At 49.9% G+C, this 20,526-nt stretch overlaps 1 protein-coding gene across 1 annotated transcript in view; it reads right to left on the reverse strand.

The window, feature by feature from the left end:
• The window catches only part of Alx4 (ALX homeobox 4), a 36,281-nt gene that overhangs the window by 7,236 nt on the left and 8,519 nt on the right, over positions 1–20,526 (reverse strand). The window contains exon 2 of the mRNA XM_057781197.1: positions 1,868–2,178. Within this exon, the coding sequence (XP_057637180.1) occupies positions 1,868–2,178 (311 nt within the window). The remainder of the gene's footprint in view (positions 1–1,867; positions 2,179–20,526) is intronic.

A 20,526-nucleotide genomic window follows, 5' to 3' on the forward strand; every position in this document is an offset into this window, starting at 1 on the left:
TGCCTGATAGCTAGGAACTCTCATGCTCCATTCGTGCCATGCCTTGAGTGGAAAGCAGCCTGACCGTGGAGTTGATGTCATATTAAACTGCAATTTGAATGCTAGTGTGGGGCATGGATAGTATGTACTTTGGCAGATTGGGTTTTCACTTTCTTTGCTATGATTTTCTGCAGAGGGGCACACCTCTGGGCAAAGCAGGGCCTCTGGTTTGTGTGAAGCTGCACAAACTTACCTGATGCTCAGCACCCAGCCTACTCTAATTGGTGGGGACACAGAAGTGAAATAGTTCTGGCCTGAATCTATAATCCCAGGGCATGAAAGGCAGGACAAGGTGGCCAGTAATTCAAGGCTGGCTGTGGTTCCATAGTAAGACAAAGGCCAATCTGAGTGACATGAGACCCATCTCAAAAGCAACACATGTGGATGATCAAGGATGTCTCAGTTCAGGGGCAAGAGAATAACGTGACCAGTCATAAAGTCTACCCAGGAGAGGAAGCAGGACAAGCAGAAGAAAGTGATCTGCTTTGGTTACGTTGAGTTGGGCTGAGTTATAAAGGGCTACGTGGTATTGTGTGGTGTTTAGCAGAGTCAAGCTAGGTCGATCAGTGCTGAGTGGGCCACTCTGAGCTCTACTGAGTTCATTTGGGCTGTATTTAGTGAACTGAGCTGACTTCATTGTCTGGTACTGTGTTGCATTGGGTTCAATTTTGTTGTGCTGAACTGGGTTGAACTGAGCTGTATGTGCTGAGTTGGTTGTATTGGATTGGTTGAGTAATATTGAATTGGATAGGGTTGGGTGGGATGTTTTGTGTTGGATTGGGTTATACAAGGTTGCACTGAGCTGTGTATTGTGAGTTACACTGTGTTGAGTTGGGTTGTACTGGGCTGTGTTGGGTTGGGTGGGTTATGTTGCATTGGGTTGAGCTGAGCTGTACATGAGGTGCTGTGTTGTATTTACTGTGCTGTGTTGTGTTGCACTGGGTTGGGTTGTACTGAGTTTAACTGGTGAGTGTGTGGTGAGTTTGCTGTGCTGAGTTGGTTGTCCTGGGCTGTGTTGTGTTGTTATGTTGTTTTTATTGGGTTGTAGTGTGTTGTTGGGTTGGGTTACTGGGTTAAACTGTGTGTTCTGAGTCGCACCATGTTGAATCGCTTTGTTCTGGGCTGTCATATTTGTGTAGTAAGATGTATTGTTTTGAGGGAGGTTGTCCTAGTCTGTGCTCCTCTGCACTGAATTGTGTTGTGCAGTGACTGGGCCACATTGTACTGAGTTGTGTGGTCTTGGAGTTGAACTGGTCTGCGTATGGTGGCTTGCGCTACACTGAGTTAGTTGTACGGGCTGTGTTAGGTGTACTTGGCTGAGTTGGGTTGAATTGGGTTTGGGTAGTGGTGATGGTAGGCATTGTATTGGCCATGATTGCCAAGAGTCTCCTCAGAGGAGGCATGTTGATTGGGTCCTGAAAGATGCAGGAGGCAGCTATCCTGGACAGGATGTTAATCTCTGCTTCTACTATGGGCCTGTGAATGTCTGTGCCTTGTTCATCTCCATTCAGGGAAATAGGCCTTCCAGAAGAGACATGGCGCCATCTTGTCCTTCAATTAAGGCATGGACTCACAGGTAGCAACCTTCTCCTTCCTCCACAGAGCCTCCCTCTCTTGACCCTACCCTAAAGAGCTGAATATAGTGGCTGAGCAGATCTACTATGACCTGGGAAGGGGGCATCGGGGTGGCCAGATCCTCTCTTGGCCTGGCAAGCCCTTCCGGGGTAAGGAAAACCTGGCATAGCCCACAGTAGTCAGTAGCTCCCAGTTGCATCTGAAGCCCAAGGCTGGGAGGCTCCGTGGGTCCCTGCCTGTCACTCTGGCTGACCTGCACACGGGCCTCAGTGAGATCCGTCCTCATAGCCAGCTGCTCACGCGCATACACATCGGGGTAGTGTGTCTTCTGGAAGACTTTCTCCAGCTCCTCCAGCTGGTAGCTGGTGAAGGTGGTGCGATTCCGCCGCTTCTTGCCTTTGTTGTTCTCAGAGTCGGTCTTTTCCAGGGGGCTTGGGATGTCAGCACTAGCCCGGTCCTGGGGCCCCTTGGCCCCTGTCTCCTTCACATTGAGGTAGCTGTTGTCCATGCCCACGGGTTCAGAGTCAGGGGGCAACTCTGGCTCACCAAGGTTGCTCTCTTTGGCTGAGGAAGAGAAAGAAAGGTTAGACGCTTGAATACAGCCAGGGAGAGTGGAGAACACTTTCCCCTTGCAGAGGCACACTGAGTACCATCTCAAGAGAGTCAAATTTCATATCCTAGCTTTTCATCAACATGCTGGGTGACTTTGGGCAAGTACCCCCCTTCTCTCACCCTCTGTGGCATCATCCTTAAGTGGGTCCCTTCTGGCACCACTCTCGGGTTTGCCTGTCTGACCTTTGGGACTTTCTCCTTACTCTGTGCATGTGAGACTCCTCCCCTACAACCAATGGACCCAATGACTAGTTAACACAATACTGAGAGAGGAGAAAACTCGTTCAACCACACTGGACTTGGTGGGAGAGAGAAAGACCAGCATTGAGGCACATAGTGTGGTCCCCATGGAGTTCAGTAGAGGAGCCTTAGAGACTGTCTCCGGAGTTCAGTGTTGAGAGGGTCACCCTCACCTTCCACTCCACTAGTAACACTGGTCTCACTGCCCATGGAGGGGCTTTTAGCAGATGGGTTTCACTGAGGCATGGATGCTCTTGCTGGGGTCCCTTTCACTAGCCACAGCTGCCGCTGCCTACCACAGCTGTTCAGGCCCTCACCTCTTTGGGGCCACAAGGAATCATCATAAACACGGCTCACAGCCTAGGCCCTTACTGCTACTTGCTGACAGAATGGGGACCCCACGGTAGATTCCTGGAAGCTCAGAGCTACAAGAAACCCAGTCAAATCATGCAGGCCAAGAGTGGAGAGGTGGAGACCAGGCTAGGAGGGTGGGAGTTGTCGGTCCATCTGGGCAGACAGTCTTGCCTCACTGCTGCAGAGGGCTCCGAGCCTGTGCTCTAGGGCAAGGCACCAGGGTGTGTCTGCCACACCTCTACTTTGACGGTTCCATATTCCTTAATGAACCCCTTTGTGGTTTAGTTTCCCCTCTGTAACTTGGGGGTGAATGAAGATACTCATGGGATATTCCTTATGGGTTGTGAGAAACGGAGAAGGCAGAAGCCTCTGGTCTGGCCTTGCAGACTTACAGGGCCTGCTAGCCTTAGAGGAGTATGACCCAGGACAAGGCCTCCACGGAAAAAGTCCCTGGGGTTCAGACATATGTATAAAACACCATAGGCTGGGATCAAGACATGTCTCCAGATGTGCGGAGCCCCCCTCTCCCTTTTTGCCAAATTCCTTATCTGAGACTCTGAGAGAAGGAGACAGATTCAATGAGAGAACAGTTAAACAAATGTGGAAGCAGATTGTAGAAAATCCTTAAGTACAGTCAAGTTCTGCCCATTTGCCCCAAGCACCACCCATTCTGACGCTCTGTTTCTTCTTCTGGAAATTATGCAATTTGCCTTTTAGGTCACAATGATGCTTCTATCCTTGATCTTCTGATGCCATCCAGACTGGGGATGGGGGGCTGACATTCCAGGTTTACCAGCCTCCCTGTGCACATGAGGGAAGGTGGGAGGACCTGTCTGCTTCTGTCAGTCTCCTTCCAGCTCTGTGGTACTGAAGAGACAAAGGAGAGGGGAGTGCCCAGAATAGGCCTGAAAGAAGCTCCTGAAGGGGGCCACTCGTAGCATCATGCCACAGACGCGGCTGATCCACCAGAGGCGTCACAGATGACAGCCATGTGAGCCCAGCTCACACAGTGGGCCACAGCTTCAGCGACATCACTCTGTGAGTTGCAGCTGGCAGCTGGGCCAAGGGCTTCCAGCAAAGATATTTATCTTCCTGGTAGACAAATAAGTTTTATGTTTTGGGTCTTTCTTTCTTTCTTTCTTTCTTTTTTTTTTTTTAAAGGAAAGAAATCCCACCCAGCTCACCAAAAATAAACATTCCTCTTGTGCAACTTCCTGGCAGCCAGGCCAGGGAAGAAGGCCACCACCCCTGCTGGCCTAGCCCTGCTCCCCAGGCCTATCCTGGCCCCTATCCTGGCCCCATGGAGCCTGGTAGTATCTCCAGGCATCCAGTCTGAAGCTGGGATCACCCCATGGGAAAGGGGGCTAGTTGAGGGCAGCTACATAGAAAACAGCCCAACTTCTCATTTAGACGAAGGAAAAACAGGCTGGAAAGAAAAAAGAATACTCCTTAATTATCCACAGGACACAGCTTCCTGCTCCGGGGACTACCCTACTCTCTAAGCGTGGGTATGGGACCTGTTTCCAGGGAGAAGAGATCCGAGGCCTCTCAGCACTCAGGAATCCTGCCCTTGAGGACAGGGAACTGAGGTGCACTCCAAGGCCCCCTCGGTATGGAGCTAGTTCTTGGCCTAGCCAGAAGAGATGGCAGTGCCCAATCATCTGATGAGAAGTAGGTTTTACCCCTAGCCACATCCAGACACCCACTGGATCAAGTGCATGAGGGGTAGGGAAACAGCAAGGCGTGCACTGAGACCCCTGCCCCAGAGGGACGTGCCCGCTCTGGGCCCCAGTTCTGTCCGCTTTGGTGTGTGTGTGTGTGCGTGCGTGCTTCAGATGCTGGTCTCAGGAGCCATCTACCAAGTTCTTGGATACAGGGTGCTTCTCTGGTCTGGAGCTTGCTGTTCCCCTAGCTGGCTGGATAGTGAGCTCCAGGGGTCTGCCTGTGTTTGCCTCCTCAGTGCTGGGATTACAAGCACACATCCCAGCATGCCCAGCTGTTTTAGGGGTGTTCTTGGGCTCTAACCTCATGCAGGTATGGCAGGCACTGTACCAACCAAGCCATCTCTCCAATCCTCAATGCCAATTTTTTAATGTTTATTTTATATGAATGTGTATCATATGAAGTGCCTGGGAGTTATGGAAGGTTGAGAATCATCATGTGGGTGCTGAGAATTGAACCCAGGTCCTCTAAAAGCAACAAGTACCCTTAACCACTAAATTGTCTTTCAATCCCCCCAATTCTTTCTTTCTTTTTTCTTGCTATTGAAAACCAGTTTTAACTTTAAATATATTTTGATCCTATTCCTCCCCTCCCCCAAGCCCTTCAAGAGCTGCTATCGATCCCTACCCACCCAACTTTATGCTCTTTCTCAGAAAACAAAAACTCAGTATAACCAAGAAAATAAAATAAAACACCACTCAAAAAGAAAAAAAGGGGGAAAACCCACTAAACTGTAACCAAAACACACCACACACACACACACACACACACGCGCGCACACACACACACACACACACGCGCGCGCACGCACACACACACACACGCGCGCGCGCGCGCGCGCGCGCGCGCGCGCGCGCACACCACTATGGAGTCCATTCTCAACTACTCCTGAACATGAGGCCTGCCCTCAAGTGCTGGTTGTACCCAGTTTCACTCCTTTCGAGAAAACTGATTTTCCCTCTCCCAGCAGGTAAAAATGACACCCCAGTCAACCAGCCACTTTTGATCACTAATTCTCTTGCTTTAAATGCTGAACCTGGGTCCCTATTCTAGACAATAAAGGAAAATTCTCCCAAATTCTGTAGCCATGCCTACCTTCTCAGAATGACAAACCTGATACCCTGAATACCCAAGGTAGCAGATTCCCGCCACCTGCCTATAAGCTCCTCTACCTGTGGCCCCAGAAGCCAGGGCATTTGCCCTTAGCCAGCCCATGTTTTTCTTCTTGGGATCTGATTCATTGTTCCTGGTCCGTTTTCCCAGGGCCCTTCCTCAACCCAGCCCCGGGACCATGGGACACGGCTCCTCCATCTGAGGTAAGCCATCTGTCTAGCTTGATGGCTACGGCTCCCACTACTGTGGCCCCTGTGATCCGCAGTGAATTAGCTGGGGTCTAGGGATGAGGAGGGAAACACTTAGGGCCCTGTGTGAAGCCAGTCAAACTATCCAGAGGGGCCAGCTAGGAAAGTGGCCTGGATAAGGTCTAGTGTATTCAGAATCTAGCTCATCCTGGCTATCCTCCTCAATGAGATGGGTCTAAAGTCCCTGCCTCCACAGTGTGAGTCTGATTACTCCTGACTAATGGAGGCCACTGTCCCCACAACTCTTGCCTCTGACCACCTGCTCAGAAAATCTTCTTTCAGGTGGCCTGCAGGTGCTCCCCCTACCCAGCAGCCAGAGCCAGCCCTCTATCCCCCACTCGGCTCTCACGATCTGGGGTTTGCTAACTAGCTGTGAATGAAGCTCATAGCATAGGGAGGAAGAGCCCAGAAACGCCAGGACAGGCTGTGGAAGAAAAGATGAGGCCTGCCTGGCCAAGAGACACGCCGGTGCTCTCTCTCCATACAGCCACTGTGAACGCCTTGTGTCATGGCTCCACTGCACACCTGAGTTGCTGTTGAGCAGGTGACGGGACCAGGCATGAATCAGGGCAAACATGAAGAATTAAGCAAAAGCAGACAGGTCTCACGTGACTGGAGGTGACCGAGGGATAGTAGGTAGAAGAAAAGCCAAGAGGGACCTCAAGGGATGTTCCTCTCCACACAGTAAGCAGGAAGGCGGAAATTAGCAGGACCAGAAGGGAGGGGCGAGCATCTAAACCAGTGGTTCCCAACTTTCCTGAAGCTGTGACCCTTTAATATAAGTGTCTCATGTTGTAGTGACCCTCAACTATAAAATTATTTTTATTGCCACTTCATAACTATAATTTTGCTACTTATTATGATTTGTAATGTAAATATCTGATATGCAGGGTATCTGATATGTGACCCGTGAAAGGGTTGTTCGACCCTGCCCCCCCCACCCAAAGAGGTCACAACCCACAGGTTGAGAATTGCTGATATAAACCATCACCCACAACTTAGCAGATAGTAGCTGCCTCTGCCTCAGGCTGCCACATTGCACAAGAGAAATGTCCTATGGGGGCTCCAGTTTGCCCAGCTGCCAAGGTCCTTCACTGCCCTGTGGCCCCAGTACTGGAGTAGGCTGAACAGCAACAGAACCCAGCTTGAATCCAGGTCACCACCAGTGGGCTGCCTTTTCCCCAGCTCTTGGGGACACTCTGCATGGATTCCACACCGACTGGATGTCTGCCTTTCCAAAGAAGGGAAGGAGTTTTTTGTGGGTGTGTCCCAGAGTCAAGGCAGTGAGTAGGGTCTAGGGTCATCCAGACCTAAGTCTTCCTCAGTCCATCCACCCTTCCCCCAACGGCTTGGAACTCACGATGTAGATCAAGCTAGCCTCCAACTCACAGTGATCCACCTGTATTTGCCTCCAGGGTGCTGGGATTAAAGCTGTGTGCCACCATGTCCAACAACCAGACCCAGGCTACCCATAAAAGGGAGAGAAGGAGTTATCACAAGTGGATGTCCAAACTAATACCTGATCCCGGAGGCCTTCCCTCAGCGGTGTCAAAGGCTCTTGAGCAATCTGACACCAGCATCATTCCCATGGGCCGTTTTGACAGGTGGGGAACCAGAAGCAAAAGCTTCCGGGTGGGCCACAGACCTCTTCTGGGAACCAGCTGTCCCAAACTGATCTCACTTGGTGTTGGCCACTAGTTTTCAGCTTGTGAACCAAGAAAGTGGGAATCCACCTTCGTTCCCTTAGCCTCTCTCCAGTTCCATCTAGAGTCATCCAAACTCTTGAGAACTTTCTAAAGGTGTGTGTGTGTGTTTGTGTGTGTGTGCTTTCTTCTTCTTTACTATGATTGTTTTTGGGAGCACATTGGGAGCCTCTTTGTGCATCTGTCTAGGTTAGAAGATGTGAGCCTCAGGGTATGGGCACCAGCCTGCAGCTGGGATGGTGTGGGGGATATGTTCCCACTTGCCTGGAGGGAGGTTTGTGAGTATGCAGACGTGTGTATAGTTGTGTGTCAGAATGGATAGGTGAGTGTGGTTGTGGGTAGATGTGTGCACGTGTGTGGCTGGGCATAGGCAGTATATATGGAATATACGGCTACAGGGTCTGAGTAATTTTATCCTCTATGGTTTTGATTACATCTATTTTCCCTCCAAACATCTGCTTTGTGGGGGACATGCCGCTCACTCTGTTCCTGGGTAAGCTGGCCCCACACACCCTGTGGCGGAGTGCACAGCACCGATGTAATCTCCTTAAACAAAACAGGCCAGCATGGGGCCCTTTCATGCTATTTAAAGGGCACTGACTAAACCCACCGCTGTCCAAACAGTCCTGGGGGGCTGGGGCAGAGGCTAAAGGTTAGCCATTGATTGCAGAAATCCTCACCCCACCTCATCTGCCCCTGGGTTCTGCCCAGAGGTCTTTAGTTTAGCAGGCAGCTTGGTAAGATAATGCCAAAGGGGAAGAAGGACCCAGGCGATGTGTCAGCAAAAGCACAGAGAGTGCTTCTGAGTACCACTCCAGAGGCTGGGAGCCCAGAGAGGAGAGTGTACCGGAATGCTCAGGCTGGCTGGGGACAGGGCACCCATTCTGAGCACTCTCCAGCCTGAGAGCCTAGCAAGGAATGAGAAGCACAGACCAGAGGAGGTGGAGGGGGCAGGCCATCAAAGTGGGCTGAGTTTCCTAGGATGTGGACACTAGGGGGAAATGGTGAAATCTGGAGTGAGTGTGGAGTTTAGTTCGTAGTAGTACTTTTTTAAAGTGGCGGTTTATTTGAACAGGCAGTTCAACAAAGAAGACACATGGGCAGCCAATAAACCCGGGGACAGGCAGGCCGCCGCCACCGCTACTACTGAGCACATATGAAAAGCGGAGTGAGATCCCAGGACACAGTGGAGATACAGAAATAGGAGTGTGGCGCTGGTCACAGTGACTGTGACTGCATCAGCAGTTTCTTATGTGATGAAACCTACATTCAGCCCTGGCCCCAGCAAGCCCTCGGCTCAGCAAATGCCCTAAAGAATTGAAGACTCATTAGTCAGAGGCAGAGTCCCAAACAGGAGAGCAAACACTGGTGCTGTGCTTGGCTCTGACTGTCCCCAAAGGCTTGTGTGTGTCAGAGGCTTGGTCCTCGTCTTGACAGTGCTGGACGGTGACAGAAGTTTCTGGAGCTGGGGTCTATAGAATGTTTGGGTGGGTCTTAGATGCTGGGGATAATCCTTGAATCTGCTGTGATGAACATCATCACAGACCCAACGCAACACAACTAACTGTGGTACAAATTCATACTATAGAATAACATTTTAGCACGTAGAATGATGCTCATCCCTAGCAAGTAAATCCACGTCTCCTTCACAGTTTTTTGATACAGGGTTTCTCTATGTAACAGCCTTGGCTGTCCTGGAACTCTCTTTGTAGACCAGGCTGGACTTGAACTCACAGAGATCTGCCTGCCTCTGTCTCCTGAGTGCTGGGGTAAAAGGTGTGAGCCACCACCGCCCGGCCATAAATCTCTCTTTGACAAGAGATAAATAAAAGTGCTAGAAAGGTGTTGGGTTAGAAACTCCAAAACAGCAGAACCTTTTTTCTTTTAAACTATTATCACAAGCACTCTGTCACCGTCACAGCAAGCTGAGTGACGCAAGGCCATTAGACTGACGTTCAGAAATGAAATGAACCCCCGACACACAGTACAGGGGAGTCTCAGAATCACAGTACAGTGTGTAAAAGAACCACCTTGAGAAAGCACACGTTGTGTAACCTCACTCAGTTAGCATATGAGATTGGAAAAGGGAGAAATGGAGGTCAGAGGGCAGAGAGTTGGCTGTCCAGGTGTGGAGTGGGTTATTGTTGAAGAGATCTCATTGGTGTGAGAGACTCTCTTAGAACTCTATGATTATGCCTTGTGACGGGGCAATGGGTGCATAAATCTGTATGGGGATGCATTAAAATTTATAACAAACTTTATTCCACACTCTGTTATTTTTATGGTGTGAAATGTGTAACTAAGGAGTAAACACAAAATGACATCGAACACAAGGAAGGAACAAGAGACAAAGTCCACCAGGCTATTGTCTTCGGTATGGAAGCAAGCCGAGGTTGGTCAGTAGCCAGCACAAAGGGCATTCTTGCTCATGTGGATGCTATGCGTTCTGTATGGCCTCTTTGTTGGCATTCAGCATGAAGTGTTGTGCATTTATCTGTTTGCTCATTTGTCCTTTGTTCCCCTTGTCCCCCTCCCCCTCAGAAAGCAGGGTCCTTTCCTCACCTCTCCCACCCAATGCTTACTATTGCACTGGGGACACATTAATTGTGCAGTGAACACCTGATACTCATGAATATTCATGAATGACTGAAACCTGTTTCAGAACAGGGCTTTGGCAGGTGGAAAGACGCGCATCACTCGGAAGCTCTGGGCTGATAAAAAGTGGGGCCAGCATGGAGTGGCTACCATTAGAAAACACTAAAGCATTCCAGAAGTAGGAATTTAAGTGTGTGTACTTTTTCACCTTGGTTGGTCTGTTTTGTTCTGTCTGGCTTGAAGTACCACTGTAATTGTTCAGTGGGCTCAGGTAAAACTCTTATCTGAAGCAGAGACTGGAATTCCCAGTAAAGCCTGTGCTGACAGGAGCTGACACCGCTGTGGACTGATGGGAAGTGAGAGGCCTGACCAGAGTGGGTGGGAGAGAGCAGCTTCAGAGAACCGCCCCTGTCATGTGCGATGTCTTTCCAGCTGGGTCCTGATGAACTCACTCCAGGCTGATGCCTCCGGTGACTAATGATGCCCAGCGCTCAAGTCTAATAGATCTCAGGAGACTCTTGGCCTACAGCCTTAAAATCCTTGAATACAGCCAGAGCATGTCTAAGACACAGGCACCCATATTGCTGCACCCCAAGAGAGGATCCCTCTAGCTCCCAGGAGCCTCATTCAGATGTCAAATACAGAACACGATGCTCCTTTAAACAGTACGTCTATATCAACAGTGAACACCAGGGCCTGGGGAGATGACTCAGCTAGGAAGGTGCTTGCTGTGCAAGCAGGAGGACCTGAGTTTGATCCCCAGCACCCACATAAAAACAGGGGCAATAGCACAGACCTGTAGTCCCAACTCTGGGAAGGCAGAGGCAGGAGGATCTCTGGGGCTCACTGGCCAGCTAGCCTAGCCAATGAGTGACCTCCAGGTTCAATGAGAGACGCCGTCTCAAGAAATAATGTAGAGAACAACCAAAGAACACACTCACTTGATAACAACTTCTGCTTTCCACATTGATGTGCACCAGCACACACAAATACACATGCACACACATGCAAACACACACTATTAAGAACACCAGAAGCTGGGAGGTGGTGGCACACGCTTTTAATCCCAGCACTTGGGAGGCAGAGACAGGTAGATTTCTGAGTTCTAGACCAACCTGGTCTACACAGTGAGTTCCAAGATAGTCAGGGATATGTAGAGACACCCTGTTTTAAAAATCCTAACAGAGAAACACACCACAGAATGATTGCTTCTGCATTTGACATTCAAATGTGACAGGGCATCGTATTTTCTTTTCATTCTGCTAAAGTGGCCAACCTCACCAGGGCTTTTAAGGATCTGTGAACTAGCTCACCCCCTCTTGCTTCACCCACTTTCACCTGGCCAGCTCCTCACATGACCACTTCCACACACACCCCTATGCCTTGGGCTTCCTGCCTCTGCAGCCACCCTCCTGCCCAGCACCTATCTGAGTGCTGCTGTCTCCTGCACATCTGTCTTTCTCTGTGAAATCTGTGGATCTTTGTCCTTATCACTGTATCCTAGTTTCTCTATAGAATGTGCACATGAGCACACCGTTCTGTAAGAACTTTACGGCCTCACTCTGCCTGCCCTGTGTCTCTTCCCCGACTGTACTGGGCCCCAACCCTGTCACAAAGAAGATGCTCTCTGCTGCTGGCCACAGCTCTGCCTGGGAGAGATGGTGGCATGGTTGAGATGGCATCTGGAATTTCAGTCTCTTTTCATTCAGTGATTACCTTAAAACAGCTCCAAGAATAAAGATGTCACGATCCTGTCATAGATGCATCTCCAGGCCTCTGGGAAACACAGTTAAACTGCCTTCCAGAAGTGGGCCTGTGTCCTCAGCCACTGGCTGTGTCCTCCCCCTTCAGGGCCAACAGGGGCCATTTTAAAATCATTTCTATGGTGCCGGACGAAAACAAGACCTTGGCTTCATCTCAGCTCTAATGGCTACTTAGAGAAATCTGTTTTCTATGCTGCTTCTGTTGGGCTTCTCAGGCTCTGCCAAAGGTCACTCTCCTTCTCTGACCCCAAGGTTGGACTGAGGTCTTAAACACTTGACTGTTAGTTATACAGAAAAGAATCTAAGCCAATAGGTGTGCTCAGAATACACCCCTAAAATCTTAAACACTTGACAGTTATATAGAACAGAATCTAAGCCGATAGGTGTGCTCAGAATACACCCCTAAAATCTTAAACACTTGACAGTAGGTTATACAGAACAGAATCTAAGTGTGCTCAGAATACACCCCTTAAATTAGTGCCATGAGTGTGCAGTGTGTGCAAAGAACCCCAGAGCTCCTTCCTGCTGTGTTAGCTCCGGGTCCCCTGCAGGGGCAGGGCTCCCATTCCCTGTGTGGGATGGTTACCCCAAGGGCGGTAGAAAATACCTTTCTAGAAGGAACTCAGAGAAACCAGGCAAAAAGCAGGCATGAAGGGCCAAAGGTGGCCCTGTGGCTGCTTGGGCCTCGAACAAACCTCAGGGCTAACAATTATTGTTTCTTCAGTTCTACAACTCTCTCTGAATCTATGCCACCCGGAGGGCAAAAAGGCACTGTGGAGGTAACCTGTGGGTAACCAGCACTTGGGAGGGGTCTCCAGGCAACTGCTAGCCCTCAGGGTTGGTTCTGTGTCAAGATTTGAGGTCCAACTCCCAGAGGCCCAGACCAAGGCTGCAGTTTCACACACTTTCCACTAAGAGGCACTGCAGTTCCAATAAAGTGTTTCTGGGCCCAAGGCAAGCAGATTGGGGTCCCCACTCCTTAAAGTGGTGGGAGGATCTACCAGTTCAGGTATCCAGTCTTACTATTCACCTGCCAAGGTGCCATCTTTACTAGGGGCGCAGGGATGGGCAAGGCAAGCCCCAGCACTTCCTGGAAGAGCTCGCGCCTCCCTACAGCTCATAGCTCATTTTACACTCTCAGACTCTCCATGGGCAAAAGGAGGCACCCAATAGAGACCTGGTGAAGATCACCAGCATCTCAATGGCAGGCTTGAAGCCTAGACTTTACCCTGCGACCGCCTCCCTCCCTGCAAACCCTGAGCATCCCTTGGACCCCAGCTGTGCTGGCACACAGTAGGTATGCAGCAAACATTTGTCTCTCTTGTGCCAGCCGTCCTCAATACACAGGCTTGTCTGGCTGGTGGATTTCCCCACAGCTCCGAGCTGCCACCCCTGGCCTGTGAGCTCCTTCTCAGGGTTCCCTTTAACAGAGACAGGTGCCGCAGCCCCGCCTCACACAGACATTCTCTGGGCTCTCCTTTCCATGGGGGAGGCTCTTTCCTGGTGTAGAGGGTGGAGTGGGCTTCTCAGAATCAAGGGGGAAAAGGAATTAACACAGAGCATCCCAGAAAATAGGAAATATGCCGTGTACTCGACATGGTCCTCGGGCACCCTTGGCTACCTGCTATTTACTCCCTGTTTACAGACACCGTGTAAAAATTACCCATTCCACAACTTCAGAAATGAGGCCACAGAGGGCAGGTAACTTGTTTAAAACTGACTAGGCCCTGTGCATGGACCAGCGTCACTGACCATCAGGGACCCCGAGTGTAAACTTGTATCAGCAGAATGGCATCTGGGATTTCCCAGGACACTTGCCAACTTTTCCCTATGTCTGAACCTTTATCGAAATGGAAAACCTTTATCAAGAAGTGACAGATGATGGCCAGTAGGAAGCTGGCCTTCTCCAGGATGTCATCACAGAAGGCATTCTATACTGCTTAGCACAGGGCCTGGGGAGCGTGCAGTGAGTGGCCTCCAATGCCACAGTATCCTCAGCCTCCAATCCCTGGTCCCCGCGTCCTCAGCAGAGTCCAAGGCTGATGCCAACTCCAGAGCGCACATACCTCAGCCAGCCCTGTGAAAGCTCATCTCACCCAGTCTTTCATGGCTCCCAAAAGGAACTGCAGTTCTTCAGCAGTGACTTTCGTACCTGTAGGCTGCAGCAGTTTGTGAGCAAAAGGTGTGCTGCTATCGGAGCTGAGAACTGGAAAAAGATTCTAAACTTAGCGTGGTTTCTATTATCTGGACTGGCAAGATGGCTTAGTAGACACAGGCAATTGCTGCCAAATCTAATGACCTGAGTTCAATCCCGAGCCTGGACAGTGAAAGGAGAGAAAAACAGCTCCCATAAATCATTTTGATGGCCACGCATGTGCTATGGCACAAGTGTCCACACACACATACACACAAAAACACACTAAATAAATAAATACACACATATACACACATATAAATAAAAGGTGGGTACCTGAACCCTTTGGTTGTCCAGCCAAATCAGTGAGTACACGGCCCACTGAGAGACCTTGTCTCAAAAAGCAAGATCTCTGACCTCTACGTACACATGAACACACACACACACACGCACGCACACACACACTCCACCACACACAGCCACAGCCTGATGGAAAGCACAGACGTGAAACAAGTGCCATCTCGTTGTCACGGGGGTTTCTAGGTAGGTGAGCATTGTGTCCTGCTTGACCACCAGGTTCACAAAAAGGAGGGCTGGCTGCTTCGGGTTGAAAAGGTCAGGAGATCTTTGAAGATCTTTGAACTGGGGACTAAAAGGCCCACAAAGACTCTGTCTATCCTATACGCTGCTCTCTTGTAAGTTTCTCAGGTCCTGCCAATAAAGGCTCAGCTCAAAACCCAAGCTCTGTGTGCCAGCTTGTGTGGCTGGGTCCAGTGAAAGCTGCGACTTGAACCCATGTCTTCCCACTTCTCACCTTGTGATCTGTCTGCTCACTGCCTCTAAACGGAGTGGCCTTGAATATGTCCCAAACGTCAGTAACTTGGCAACCCAGATGCTGTGTTTCCTCTTGCAACAAAAGAAAGCCTGCATCCTGATGCCCCTCAGGGACACTGTGGCAAGATGGGGAGTTTAAGTGCTGTGCAACATGAAGGAATGAGAAGGGTCGGGAGTAGGACAGGCCCAGGTTTATCCACATTTCTGCCTTCCTCTGGCCCCTCATCCACCCACCCACTCACCTAGCACTTCTGGACTACCTTAAAAAGCTGGAAAAGTTCCAGGTGACGGGAATTGAAAACATGGTGACTTCTGTCTCAGGGAGGAAGGTGGTGGCAGGCACAGGGTGGTAGACAAGTTACCTGACCTAGGTGACAAAGTAGATTGCCAGGTCAACATTGATCTATCTATGCACCAGGATGCTGAAGCTGTCATGTGCTGAAGAGGCCAGCTTGAGGCTCTGCCTAGCTAGTCTCCCCATACTAGAGATGCTGACTGTTTCCACCAGAGGCAAAAGAGGGACTAGAGAGGCTCCCAAGCTAGCCCTCCACTCGGCCTCTAATGGCATCTTTGGGAGAGCAAAGGTTGTGTGCCTATTTATAGAGTGCACACAGCTGCAAGAAGGAAGGGAAGACCCCTCAGCTGCAGCAGCACCCACACTTCCCAGTCCTTCCCCGTACCTTCTCTTCTCTGAGCTTCTCCCATTCCAATTGCCTGGATATGTGTGGATCATAAACCTCTGTGCAATGTGGCTCCCGGGGTCCCCTCCAATCAGAGCTCATTTCATATCTGTAGAGCGGGTCCTCTCGCAGGTGAAACACTGTGACCGCTGCAAATTTCTGGAAAGTTTGAAACTGTCCGAAAAGCCGGGCATTGAAGTCCATTCCTTTCATTACATATACTTTGATATATGTATATATTCCCGGCAGCTTCCTCGGGCAAGAGAGGTATCTCAGCAGTCTCCGTGCCCTGCGTCTGTCTTTAAATACCTGTGGAAGTGCCAGGCTCTGGTGGAGCTACCTTTCCAGCCGTTGGAGGAGTCATATTAGTCTAGAAAGAGACTGCTTCTCTCTCTTGTGCCCAGCTTCCTTTCTCAAGTGTGGTTGTCCTATGGCAAAGAATCACTGGCAAACAGGCCCTGTGGGGACGACCTTTTCTTTCTTGGATGGGAAGGGGGAAGTCTCTGCTAAACCCATGGCAAAGCCACACTATTTAATTTTCTGACGTCTAGAAAAGACTGTCTGATACTTCCCTTCAAGGAAATCTCACAAGGGAGGTGGTTAGTTGGCTAAAGCCCTTGCTTCACAGGCGTAAGGACCCAAGTTCTGGTCCCCAGAACCCATAAATGCAAAAGCTGGGTAGGCAGGACTATAGTCTGTGATAGCAGATTTCCCAGGCAGGCTAGCTAGTTGAACTAACTGGAACTGGGAGAGCTCCAGGTTTGGCAAGAGACCCTGCCTCAATCAATAGAGTGGGGAGACATTAAGAAGGCATATGACGCCAGGTAGTGGTGGCTCACACCTTCAATCCCAGCACTTGGGAGGCAAAGGAAGTCGAATCTCTATGAGTTCGAGACCAGCCTGGTCTACAAGAGCTTGTTCTGGTACAGGCTCCAAAGCTACAGAGAAACCTTGTCTTAAAAAAACCAAAAAAAAAAAAAAAAAAAAAAAAAAAAGCATATAACATCAACTCCGGGGAACACACAACATGAGCGCCTGTACACAGACATGCACACATGCATGTATGCAAAACATCTGACCTCTGCGCACATGCTGTGGCATGTGCATTGTCACATACACATCATACAAACACATGTATGCATGTACACGCACACAGTAAAACAGGTTTTGGAAATTGATCATGCTACCTTCCTGCAGGACTGTGACTGATCATTTGGACTGATGCTTAGGCAAGGGAGTTTTTTCTCATGGGGCCCAGTGCCTGGGGCCTGAGGCCTGGTAGACTCACACACTGATGGTTAGGCAGGGGACAGTCATATAAGTGCCTTTTCTGGGAATAAATGTTACACAAGAGATCTGACAGTGTGGAGCCTGCAGGGGGAGGTCATAGGCTTCCTTCCTGGGAATTCTCCTGGCACACAAAGGGGAGGTTTGGGACATGAGGCTCATGACATGAGGTTACATCCTTATTAGAGTTAACTGGACCCAGAGAACTGTCCCTGCCCCCACAATAGCTAGGATTTTAGAGGGCATCTCTGGAGCCCTAGCCTGCAGCTCTAGCTTCTGCCCCTCCCTTCAGCTCTGGCTCCTGAGAAAAAAATATGTCCCTGAGTTGAATCCCTGTGACTGGCCAGTCCCTGACCTGGAGGTGAGAAGAGGAACAGAATGACCTCTGGGTCTCCCTGTGCACCCACTATCCTGAACGTCATGTGAGAAAGCCCTGCTGGGGCGGACACATGGAGTGGACCAACACAAGAGAACAGAGACCACAGAGGGAAGCTCCCAGGTGCCCGGAGAGCAGTTCTGGGGCAGTGTCTCAAGGCTACTCCGTGGAGAGACGGCTACCTTTTCTTCTGGGTGCCAGGAACCAAAAGCCCACAGATGGAACTAGTGCCCTTCTCATGCTGGACCCAAAGATGGATACAAAATGGATGGAAGACCTGAAACAAACCCAAATGCCAACAGAAGGAAACAGGAATTCATGATATAGGTGTCATCAATGCAGATGCAACACCAAAAATGGGAATAAACCAGACTTTATCAAAATGAAAAACTTTTATCGGCACAACATCCAGAGAGGCAAAGATGGCTCACAGGAGGAGAGACTTTGTGGTACATTTTTTGATAAGAAATTATTATTCAGAATACTTAAAGATTCGTCTAGAGCTTTGAGTGTGGCTCAGTGGTAGGACATATGCATGGGACACTGGGCTCAATCCCTGTTGCCACAAATAATATTAATTCCTTCCACTTAACAACAAAACATCCAAACAAACAGAATCAAACACTGGAGAAGGATCTGGACTAGGTTTTGAAGTTGCACAGATGGCTAAGAACATATATGATAGTTATGCACCCAAGCACAAATTTAAATGAAAGTAGGGGGAAAAATCATAGAGACAGAAAGTGAAGTGAAGGCTACCAGGAGCCAGAGGAAAGAGGTTGTAAACTTTTGTTTAATGGGTATAGATTCTATCTAAAATAACAGGAAAGTTCTGGAAATAGAGGAGACGCTAAAAATCTTTCCATGTGTTTAATGTCACTGAATTGTACATGTAAAGAGGTTAAAATAATTAACTTTGTTAGATATAATTGTGTGTGTGTGTGTGTGTGTGTGTAAGACCTCATTAGGTAGCACAGGCTGTCCTGGAACTCACCTGCACAGGACCTGTACAGCAAGGGCCTGTTTCCTACCACACAGTTCTGCGATGGACCTTAGCAAGGTCCCTGATGTAGCCCGAGTTAGCCTCACCCTCATAGCAAGCTTCATGCCTCAGCTGGGACTGCAGCCTTGAGTCTCCACACTCAGAGTCATGCATGTATGTGCGTGTTACCACTATTAAGAAAACAAACCAAGAAATGAACAAACACCATCTCCCTGAGGGTTGAAGTTTTTGAAAATGTCTTGAAAAGTTACACCAAGGAACACTAACAACATTCATCAGGGGCTTGCCTTCACAGGCCCCTCAGCGACCCCCAGGGGTTCTCCTAATCCCCAAGCCTTAGCAGAAAATGAAAGTCTTCACAGCTGACCCCTGCCAATCCTAGAGCTCCAATTCCCTGCAGCCATCATGGCCACAGGCAGACCTTTGCTCACCCAAACCCTGGATTCAGGCAGTTTCCTGATGATGGAGGGTTATTTCCTGCTCCTTCTGCTGACTGGCTCCAAAGGAGCCTCTGGGGGTGACTTCAGATGTCCTTAGGAAGCGCTAGACCACTGCCACCCTCTGGGGATTCCCCGTGTGGCTTACCCTGGCAAGGCTGGTGGCTATGAGGACAGAAATCAGCCCATTCACAGCCGGACTCTGAACTGTGCCTGGCCAGGGTGCTGCACACAGGATCTGTTGGTGGAGAGAAACCAACCCAGGGCATTGGCCATAGCCTGCCATGAGGCTGTTCCTTCTTTAGGGAAGGAGAAGGGAGCCTCGCCCTGCTCTGTCTCTGTCCATATTCTCCCCCAAGTACCTAGTACCTGCAGTCTGAAATAGTGGAAGCCACCCCTGAGTGCTAACATTCCCAGGCTAGAGGTGTGTGTGTGTGTGTGTGTAAAACCATGCCCACACAAATAGTGGGAGCCACATGAAATAGAAGAGCTGGGAGAGAGCCCAGCCCTCATTAGGTAACCCAAGCAGAATCCAGGTGCAGAGTGGCTGAGAACAGAGAGCTGTGTCCCTTGCTCGGGGAGTCACAGAATCTCCAGGGGAGAATAGATAGGTTTCCAGGGAGGAAAAGCCGCCCTGAGTGCTGCAGGAGCTAGCACTGATTGCAGGCAGGGTCTGAGGAGATTTGGGAGGGAGAACACCCGCCTGATGAGAGCCAGCCCCAGCAGGCATGGCAGCTGGACACCAGGCCTGTGGCCTTGGAGGTGAGCCCAAAGGGGAACAGTTGGGGATAGAGGGAACTCATCCAAACTGCCACAATTCTGCAAAACAAATGGCTTGTCTCCCCAAGACCTCCCTGCTCCTGAACCACAAGCTCCTTGCAGAGTGAAATCATTTTCCACAAGGATAAAAGAGGTCCACATATCTGGCTGCCGCCCCACCTCCACAGAGGAAGGAAAGAGGAGGGGAAACGTCACGGTGCTTCTAGAATGTTCACAGCCCATATCACTCACTTATCAGCAAACACCGACTGGGCTTCTGCTGCTTATCCCAGGCCTTTTTAGGGTCTGGAGAAATAATTTGGAAGTGCATAGACAGAGCCTCACAGTTCCACGACTCCTGGAAACTTCCCAATGCTGTTCTCCTTATTCTCACCAGCACTTCACAATGCAGTCCCCACTCCAGCTGTTAGGCACCTGTGCCATGCCAGCCTCACCAGGCACAGGTGAAGAAGCCATGCCTGAACTCCAGCTCAGGCCTGGAACGCTACCCTATCAGGTGCCAACGTCTAGCCTTAGTCGGGCATCCCTAGGCATGAATGAAGACCCCTTTGGGAGCCATGTTTGAAGTAGACCCCATCATTCATTTCCACGTCATCTGTAAGAGAGTTGAGATGACTCCAAGTATAATCAGGTTCGTTGTTGAAAATGATGCTTTGTAGTGTTGTGGCTACCAGGACCTTGTTCATTCCTTCCTATCTGCCCCAGCCTCATGTGTTCCTCATTGTCTACCAGGTCTCTGGCGAGTCTGCCCATCTCACAGCATCGTAAAGGGGATGCAGTGAACTAGAGAACACAGGAAGCACTCAGTGCAGTGCATTGCCTGGAGCACTGAGCTGGCCTATGTTACAGCAACTGCAGAGGCCTCTCTTTGTGCCTTATTGACCCATCCTGAAGGAGGGGAAATAAAGGAAAGGTCAGGGCAAGGAAGGCCTGCTAAACTTTCCCTCTGCTGCAAGTGGCCAGACCTTCTGAGTACAATGCAGTAGGCAGCCAGGCAGGCTCTTGAGGTCTCTAGGGTTTGCTTGGTTCCA

This window comes from Chionomys nivalis, chromosome 9 (genome assembly GCF_950005125.1).
Source record: "Chionomys nivalis chromosome 9, mChiNiv1.1, whole genome shotgun sequence".
Classification (NCBI taxonomy): domain Eukaryota; kingdom Metazoa; phylum Chordata; class Mammalia; order Rodentia; family Cricetidae; genus Chionomys; species Chionomys nivalis.